Raw genomic sequence first — 10,000 nt, forward strand, 5'->3', positions numbered from 1 at the left:
CCGCTATTGGCTGGTACCATTTAAACAGAACATGACAGAAAGTCATGGTCAAACCCGTAAAACATTTTTTAAAATATTAATTCAGACCTTTTTTATGGAAAAGCAATACTTTCATTCTGTACCCTTTCAAAAGCCCCATGGGTTTATTATTATTTTTTAAATATAGCTTTTGATAAAGATTCTACATATTCAACCTTTAATAATTCAATGTGTTTAATATTCAATCATCTTCATCACAGCAACCCTTTCCCTGAACTTCAGAATCAGTGTTTGAGAGTTATGACAAGGATTTATTTTATCACTGGAGTAATTCGCAGTTAAGATAATTACAAATGTATCTTTACATCAGTGTCGGGAAGGAAACTAACTGTTTGAATATGACGTAAAAAGGACTGCACCAAATTATTATTATTATTATTATTATTAAATATAAAAATCTGATTAACACAAAATAAACAAAATATCTTATTGTATAACGAAATGTAAATTATAAATTTTAATTTGATGCATTTCTGTGAAATTGAAATTGAAAAAAAAACCAAATTGACTTCCTTAATTAACGTCACATAAAGGAACTAAATAAAGAGGACCAGTTTACACACAATTACAGACTTTATAATGTTTCCAGAGTTGCAGTTCTTTAGGCCTATTGTGTGTAGGCTGTTGTTTACCTCACACCTGCTTTGGCAAACATCTGTTTCCCCTGCCAATAAAGATCCATTGAATTGTATTAGAGAGAGACAGAGAGAGGCTCAGTGACCCTCGACTGACAATCGAAACAGGAAGACATGAAAAAACATGGCAACCAAAAGAAAACAGAACATGTGCTCACTGTTGGACAGGTGCGGTTGAGACAGAGATGCACTTTCTCCTCAAAGAAACCTCCACTACACGGAAACAATGAAGATAATAACACATTTTAAAATGTTCAGCCCAGAGGAGAAACTGTCTGTTAAAAATGCTCATTATGTCTCTGCCGCCACAACCTGAGGGACTGGCCACCACTGCAGCATCTGATACCATGCTGTGCTAAAATACTGTGAGTTGCTTCTTGCAAATGTTTCTTAACTTGAATTTTTATTTTTTGAAGTACCATTTTATCAGTGTATTTTATTGTAATCGTCATGTTATTATTAATTATTTTAATATATTAATATATGTTATGCTTTGACAAAATTGGTAATATAACATTCATGCCAATAAAGCTATGGAATTGAGAGATTGGGAGACAGACAGACAGACAGACAGACAGACATTGAACATATAATATTAGGGCTAATAATAATAATAATAATAATAATAATGCATTTTGATGATAGAAATCATATTTAGTCAAACTCCCCCTCAAGTTTTCCTTAGTTTCCCCTGCTTTTACATCCTGCTCAGATCTACTAGCCCAGTGTTATTCTCATAATTCGTAAGTACACAAGGCTTTTGCAGCTTTATTTGTTATGTGTTTTCTCATTTCTAACCTCTTTTTGTTTTATCTTACCAATACAGTCTGTTATTTCTGCATCTATGGCGCTGACTTAAATGAATAACACAAAGAGTGGAAAGAAACCTATCTCCTTCTGAAGTGCAGTAGAGTATAGGCCTGTCATAAAATAGGACATATTCAATAAAAATACAGATAACTCAAAAGTGTACTTAAATACAGTAGCCTACTTAAGTAAATGTATTTGCTTACTTTCCACCGCTGATATCTTCTTCTTATCTCCAACAAAATACTTACAGAGTAGCTGCCACAAGATTTCATTTGATTTGCTTGTTAAAGTTTTTGACAGACTACTGACACATCTGTGCCATCTAGTGGACAGAGTGAAAAAGAGACATGTCACAATAATAACACCTCATTACACACCTGTACACACCTCAACGATTAACTGTATGGCTCAGTGTGCTAAAGTAGTCCGCAGTAGTATGCAGTATCATAAGTGATCATTATGTGTAAGTAAAGTCAAGTATACAGGCTGTTTATTTCAGTTTTATTTCATGGAGAAATCCTTTACTTATACGGTATTTTCACGTTAAATGTATGGCAAAACATTGTGACTTTCAATGAAAAAAATGAGTTTTTATATTGTAGAATATGGAAAAAATGTTTTTTTACAGTGTGTACTGTATTAATAATGATGCGTCATCATAAGGGAAGTGTAATGCATTTGAATGTATTTAAAAGATTATATTCTGCATCATAGCACACAGTGAGTCCTTACTACAGCTGGTTGTTGAGGTATGTGTAGAGGAGTATTCGTGGTCATGATGTAGTTTATAAACCATTATAAGTCACATCTATAATGTTTTATGGCTGTTGATCTGGTGCGTCAGAAGGCATTATGAAGCATTATTGATGCATTATAATTCACCATGAATGCCCTCATTATGCACTATAGATATAGTCTTTAAAGTAAGTAACAAAAACAACACGAAGCAAAGAACCACTAGAATAAATAATAATATTTCACCCAGAAGGTATGGGGTGCGCCGTTTAGTCATCACTCTCTCTCTCTCTCTCTCTCTCTCTCTCTCTCTCTCTCTCTCTCTCTCTCTAAGCCCCCCCCCCCCCCCCCCCCCCCCCCCACACACACACACACACTCCGTGATGTCATCTGAAGGACGGGTCTGTCCAGTGGACGGCTGGACGCACGCAGACTGTATCAGGCGGCGGACTAACAGCACCGGTTGAACACCCCTCTCTTTATAATCGGACTTTAATTCACCTTTAAATCAACATGCAGCTTGAGGCGGACGCAGAGTCAGTTTCGGGGCAGTGTGAGGTGAGCAGGAGTCCAGACTTGTTGTGATTTAACTATGGAGACCGAGAGGAAGCGGACAGCAGCGACAGCAGAGAAGTCAGCGGACAAACCGGCGGATGATGAGAAAGGAAGAAATGTGAAAACTGGCCCGAACCGGGACTGAACCTCCTGCCCGGGTCTCCTCAGGCCGCATGTCGCCCTCCTCCTCTCCGTGCCAGATGCCTCCGCGGGGCGACGGGGGCTACAAGCCGGCACCGGTGTCCCCCGCTCCGCCTGTCCCACCGAGGAGGGTCAGGGGCTCCGGCAGGACGCGGCGGTCCGGAGCAGGAGCAGCGGCAGCAGGAGCAGCGGAGAGGCGGGTGAAGTGTGTGCTGGTGGGGGACGGAGCTGTGGGCAAAACCAGCCTGGTGGTCAGCTACACCACCAACGGGTATCCCACCGAGTACGTCCCGACCGCGTTTGACAACTTCTCAGGTAAAGGATGAGGTTGAATTCAGCCCCGTGTGGACGGAAATATCACAGCTTTACTATGAAATGTGGGGAAGTACCGAGCTTTCACTTAAGTAAAAATATAATATAAGTAGAAATAGTCTGTGACAAGTTAAAGCATCAGCATCAAAATGTGCTTAAAGTACAAAAAATACTAATACTAAATATTAAAAAAATATTTTTAAAAAGTAATTATATAGGCCTAGATTAATGTAAATATAACTTTAATATTGCAGTTGATAAATGTGGGGCTAATTCTAATTACTCTATAAACTGCTGTGTAGCGTCATCTTTAACGATATATGTATTTTCATTTGTTGATCGTATTTTGTAATAATAATCTGAATCTGTTAAGTAACTAGTAACTAAAGTAACCAAATAAATGTAGTGGAGTAAAAAGTTCAATATTCCCTCTGAAATGTGGTATATTGTATAAAGTAGATCCAAATAGAATTACTCAAGTAAAGTAAAAAGACATAACAAATTGTACTTTAGTACAGTACTTGAGTAAATGTACTTAGTTAGTTTAAAACTCTGGCTACATTTTACGGTGTTTAGCCTATGTGGTTACAGCTTAAAGACATGTCATTCATTTATTTGTTTATAGACCAGCTATTAATAAGTTTGATTCATCTTTCACTCTACAAAATGTTGAACGTTTACATTTCACTACAGAGCTGAATACTTGATATCATGTAACCACTGTGAAGCTGTGATTCCATTCATTGAACACTGTTTTGAATTTACTTGCTGTAATGTCAGACCGACTATTCTCCTTCAAAATGAAAAAAAGGACAATTATCTTTTAAAGATTCTGAAATAGAGACACACAAAAAGCAATGTTTCTATCACTCCACTAAATATTCTGATAGGATACCAAACACTTACACTGAAAGCTCTTATACGGATTAGACACAGGTAATATTAGGGGAATGCTTCAAGCAAATTAGTCAATGCTGGGAATTGTTTTTACGTTGTTTTTACCAAGTTTTGATATTTCACATTTTAGCGGTGGTATCAGTGGACGGACAGCCAGTCAAACTACAACTCTGTGACACAGCTGGACAGGTCAGTGAACACACAGACACACACACACAGACACACACACACACATAGACACACACAAACAGACACACACACACACACACACACACACACACATAGACACACACAAACAGACACAGACATGCACACACACAGACACAAGCACACACAGACACATGCACACACACACACACACACACACACACACAGACAGACACAGACACGCGCGCACACACATACACAAATACACACACACGCACAGGGACACACACACACACACACACACACACAGGGGAGCAGCAGCATTTCCTGTTGTTGTTTTATTTGTGTTTGAAACAATGCCTCTGACCAGAGGAAGTGATGAAGAGAGAACAATCCTCTTTCTTTCTGGTTCGAGTAGTTTACTGAAATAGAAACTCTGATTTTGTGTGTGGCATCTTTTTATCATTCGATAACTGACAGTGTAGATTTTCACAGGAAACCATTAGACTACCCAATAAAAACGTGTTCAATGGAAACTAAAATATTCTTGTCCTAAACTCAACTGTATTAATAGTTTTTTGTTTTTATAACAGAAGAGAGACAATCTAGTTTCACCAATATGGTGTTCATGAAGATAACTGGCACATAGATTACTGTAAGTCTGGTCCTAAACTTTAACTTTAGTGTTAGTTTTGGTCAGTTCAGGAGAATGGCGGGTAAATCTTTCCTATGAAAAACAAGCTCTGGCCCATAGGAAGTGATGCATCTCTGTGCAGCAGCAGCTGTTCAATGAAAAATACAAGAAAAACAGTCTTCTGTTTAAGTCTTCAACTGATTAGACTTAAATTTAATGTTTAGATTAAATCAGGCAATAATAATCTGTCAAAAAACAAACAAACGAAAAAAAGAATCAGCACACATGATATAAACACTACTGTGCCCACACATCTGTGGAGGGGCATTCAGAGGAACATTGTATTTATATCCACATACGCGTAAAAGCATGGTTGTTTATTATTACATTTCTTATCAGGAAATCTCTTCATCCTCGCAACACTTTTCTCTCTCTTTCTCGATGTCTCTCCCAACCTCTCCAGGATGAGTTTGACAAGCTGCGGCCTCTGTGCTACACCAGTGCGGATGTGTTCCTGCTGTGCTTCAGCGTCGTCAGTCCTGCCTCCTTCCAGAACGTACCTGAGAAGTGGGTTTCAGAGATACGGAAGCACGCTCCCTTTGCTCCACTCGTCCTCGTTGGGACGCAGTGTGACCTCCGAGAAGATGTCAAGGTGGAGTTCATTTATTGACGTGGAGTACAAGTACTTGTCTTACGCCAGACAAAGTTATTCCTTTGAAACAACAAATTGCTGTGAGGGTACATGTCTTCACGAACTAAATAACAATTTGCACCACGTTACTACGTTACACGTTATACGTTACTATTTCACTTGTCCAAATAGGAAAAGCACAGGTGTTACTGTAACATTAACAATGTAACGGACATAGCACCTTTAACACAATATTTGTTTTATAGTGTATAAATGGTTATGAATTAATATATTGTGTTGCCAGTTGTATGATCTTTAACTGTGTGTATTTGACTGTTGGGGTTGATTTTTATTTTATCCTTGATGAAAGAAAACACTGCAGGCGTATCTTTCCTGTCCACTTACTAATACATCTGCAGATACAAGATATACAAAAGTATATTAACATAATGTTTCCTCCTCTCTTTAGGTTCTCATTGACCTGGCTAAATACCGGGAGCGACCTGTGGACCCAGTAGATGCCCTGGACTGTGCGATGGAGATCGGAGCCGTGGCCTACATGGAGTGCTCTTCCCTGACACAAAAAAATCTGAAAGAAGTGTTTGACACAGCCATACTGGCCAGCCTGCAGAACTGCAGCTCCCACAAGCACCCGAGAGGGAAACAGAAAAGACGAAAAAAGCAAAGGCAGACACCGGACAAAATGAAGAGTCTGTCCAAGTCATGGTGGAGAAGGTACTGCTGTGTGGCCTAGAGCTGACCTGCGATGAGTGGTCTGATCCTCTGTTAAATGTGTTCTGGTCTGGATTCAGCTGGGTTTGGGTTCTGCCTGATGTTGAGCAGGACCTCGACTGAACTGTGGCTGGGAACCAAAGTAAGCCTGTCATGGATCTAAAATGTTTCTTTCTTGTTTTTATTCAAAGAGGGGTTTTAATCTTTTCATGGATGAGATTCACTACTGAGCCCAGTCTGATTCTAACAGAACCTGCTCTGAAAATGCAGCAGTAACCTGGTTTTAATCTTAGCCTGCCTCCAGCGTGAGCCCTCTGCACGAGAAGGTACTCCTGCCTCTCCAGGAATTGAACTGGTTTGAACTGTGACAAGCACAAGACCAGGGTGGATGGGACAGTGTTGCTTATAAGAAGTCCAGTCCAGATTCTCGTCTGTGTACAACACATAAAATGGAAAAGTGTTTAGTCTGGTGTTCTTGTAATAACCTTCCCAGCCTAGTGTTGATTTATGTACGCTTGCTTGTCATGCGCCTGGAAGGCTCGCTTGACTCACTGAAACTACATCTGAACTTGCTTGCGCTAACGCGTCGTGATTAGACTGCTGACTGAATTGGAGCGTCTCTCGGAACAGACATCGGCCTTATTGACACGTGAAAAGAATATGTTGTTTTTATTTCCTGACATGATCCCTGGGCATGATTTAAGTCAGGACTTTATGAACAAATCCAGCCCATGGTTGATTTTAGAGCTTCTTATTATAACTGGGGTAATTGTTACCCTAATGAAAGACTTTATTAAGCAAATCGTTTTATCCCGGTCACATGCACAGTTTATAAACCTAATCTGAATCCTGGATCACATACTTTTATTTTGTCTCAATCTGAACTATTTATGGATTATGTCTGGCTTTGTTTTCAGTGTGGTTTTCTTCACATCCCACCACTGTTTGGCCCAGAATGAAGCCAGACAGTGAATACGTTCGGTGAGGCTCAGGCATATTGTATCTTATTTGAAGAAGAACTAATGCTGGAGTCTTTTTTTCCCTGTGAGGGTAAAACATATCTGAAAATTCATGTGATAAAAACACTAACGTTTTCAAAAAGCAAGTTGTATCTTTCCTCATAAAGACACAGCCCAGTACGTATGTCAGGTTTCCACTTGTAGCTGTGGTCGTTCATCACCCTCATCTGTCCTACATTAGTACTGTACATGATAAATGTGGTTCGGCTCAACCAAAAACCTGTGTTCTGTGGTGGTGGACTGTCGGCCGGCACTTGACCTTAATTGGACAGGAGGACATCTCTAATGTTGGCGTCTTCATTATGATCATTTTATTATGATCTTCATTTGCTCAGTGTAGTAACCAAGTGATTTATCTTTCAAGACACTTAAACAGCCTTCCCATTAGAGTCAATACTTTATAGCATTTGATCAACCAAGTGCTTTTTGCACGTCTTTCAATTAACAAAATGGGCTCAGCTGTTTGTTTCTGTTGGTTTTAATTAAAAAAAAAACGTTTTATGTCATAGCTTTTCAAAGCAAATGTGTGTCTAAGACTGTGAAGTTTGAATTATGAACATATTCAGTGAACTCTATTCTTAGTAGTTATGAACTATAGTTGGATTTGTCACGTTTGTTGCTCTGCGTTTGTTCCCGTTACTCAAAATACCCTTTATTACAGTTGTAACCATTGGCCGTTTCTATCATTCTGCATTCATAATGCTTTAATACTACAGAGACACTCCTTGTCCATCCCATGTCTACTGTATGCTCTGTCAGTTCTGCAGCTGCTTCTCTATCCAATAGATTACGTTTCATATGTTGTAAAGCAGAAAAAAAGTACGTTTTAGTTACTAAAACAAGAGCAAAACCCAATCATTTCTCCACAGTGCCTTCATCTGAGTAGCTCTTTGTATTAGAGTCACTGCAGCACTAAGGGAAAAAAAGGATGCAACCAGGTTGCAGTCTGTAATGGATTCAAAGCAGAACTGTCATTATTTAGTATGCAACATTATCATTCATATTGATCAGACATAAGCACCAGAAAGGATTTTCACTCTTATCTAAACTGTGACCTAAATTCCTGTCTAGAAAACATTGAGGGACATTTGTCTGAGTATTAACCTAAATATTATAAGACAAGGTCAACTGTCTCTAGTTCACAACATTTCATTTCACATCTATTATTCTGCTGCTTTTGTTCTAAATAATCCATACCAGTTATCTTAATCCTGTAAAAACTCAACAATAACTCTGCTCTCGAGGGGTTTGCGTCAATCCTAGGTTGACTCTAGGGTGAAACCCCTGGATTAGTGGTTCAAAGTCACTTCTCTACTGGTGTGAAATGAAGTGAGCTTTGGTGTGCCTTAAAATTCAACAAATTATAATAATAATAAAAAGCAAACATGTCTATTATGCAAGTTTCCCAACACTCTGAACACAAATTGAGTTCCTACAAGAATCTTTTTTTTGTCAATAACGTCCTTGTGTAACCCAAACTGACCTGAAGGTTTTTCTACAATCTGGTTTTGTACTAATACAAGTATGACCTGAGAATTTAATATGAACTGTATCTCAACGTGAAATGTTGATTTTTTAGGCCTGAGAGTAAAAACTGAAGACTCCAGATGGACTGTGAAGACAGTGAGTTACTGGAGCAGTTTGGTAGCTTTCTGCTGAAGATGTTACAAATGCAACTGAATGGGTTCACTGTGTCTTAACGTTTTACTCATGATAGCCAATGCATTGTTTCTTGCTTGCGGAAAAAAAAGGCACAATAAGTTGCTTGTCTTGCTGTTTGTGTGCAGTCTTGGCTGATGGTGGATTTAAGTAGGGTAAAGGTCACATAGACCCTTATGATAGCTGGCATTTCCTCTGCCGGGTCTGATTGGTTTTACCTACATGTATAACTTATGGACGGCACAGTAAGTTTATCACATCAAAACAGCAGGGAAGACGAGAACAGTGCTGTATGTTTCTGATCGGGACTTAGGGATGACTCTGTCTTTGTTTTGGCACTCTTTAACCATCCAGTAACTTATGGTAAATTAAGCTTATGCTACAGTCCTTTAAAAGTAGAACGTGCCTTCCATTCTGGCGACTAGCTATAATGTTATGTGCCAAAATGTAGTTCACCACAAGTAGAGGAGAGTGATGTTAGCAAAAGCTACAGGTCATACTAAACCAAGTGAGGCTGTAGAAGTTAAAGAAATCTGTATTGAATTAAAAAAATGGTGCATTTCTTTGCTCATGAATTCAACTTTTCTTGTTGGAGACAAAGATTGTGTTATTTCTTCTTTCAAATATGCCATCGCTTTAAGGTTCTAACAGATGGACGGCTTTGTAATGTTGAACAGATGGGTGTCTGAAAGTGAACTGTTGTGTGTTGAAGGGAGTGAGAGGAGAGATACGTGGGCGAGTATTGAGCTGTTTTGTCGAAGGTTAGACAGAAATGCTCTGTTTGCGACAGGTGCAGACTCTGCATGCGGAGTGGACAATATGAGTATGATTGCAATGGCGGACTTCAGTCATTGTGATTCATTTGGAGTTGGGATTTACAAACTAAAATTCCCACACATGCCTAATTGTTGATTGCGCAACAATATCCGGTAGAGTCCAGTGAGTTTAGAGAAAAAAGCAGACGGCCTGGGGATACAGACAGAATGGTTCATTCTTGAGATTTCATTGTTTTATTGAGGTTGATGCCCCCTAAAGCACACCTGAGCTCACTCAC

General features: G+C 39.1%; 1 protein-coding gene across 1 annotated transcript in view; it reads left to right on the plus strand.

Moving 5' to 3' along the window:
* The first annotated feature begins 2,726 nt into the window (after positions 1–2,726).
* rhoua (ras homolog family member Ua) overlaps positions 2,727–10,000 on the plus strand; it is a 7,434-nt gene continuing 160 nt past the window's right edge. The window contains exons 1-4 of the mRNA XM_083915575.1: positions 2,727–3,230; positions 4,255–4,313; positions 5,369–5,557; positions 6,006–10,000. The exon at positions 6,006–10,000 is cut by the window's right edge and continues 160 nt beyond it. Of these exons, the coding sequence (XP_083771701.1) occupies positions 2,948–3,230; positions 4,255–4,313; positions 5,369–5,557; positions 6,006–6,290 (816 nt within the window). The 5' untranslated portion in view covers positions 2,727–2,947 and the 3' untranslated portion in view covers positions 6,291–10,000. The remainder of the gene's footprint in view (positions 3,231–4,254; positions 4,314–5,368; positions 5,558–6,005) is intronic.

This window comes from Echiichthys vipera, assembly GCF_963691815.1.
Source record: "Echiichthys vipera genome assembly, chromosome: 1".
NCBI classification, from domain to species: domain Eukaryota; kingdom Metazoa; phylum Chordata; class Actinopteri; order Perciformes; family Trachinidae; genus Echiichthys; species Echiichthys vipera.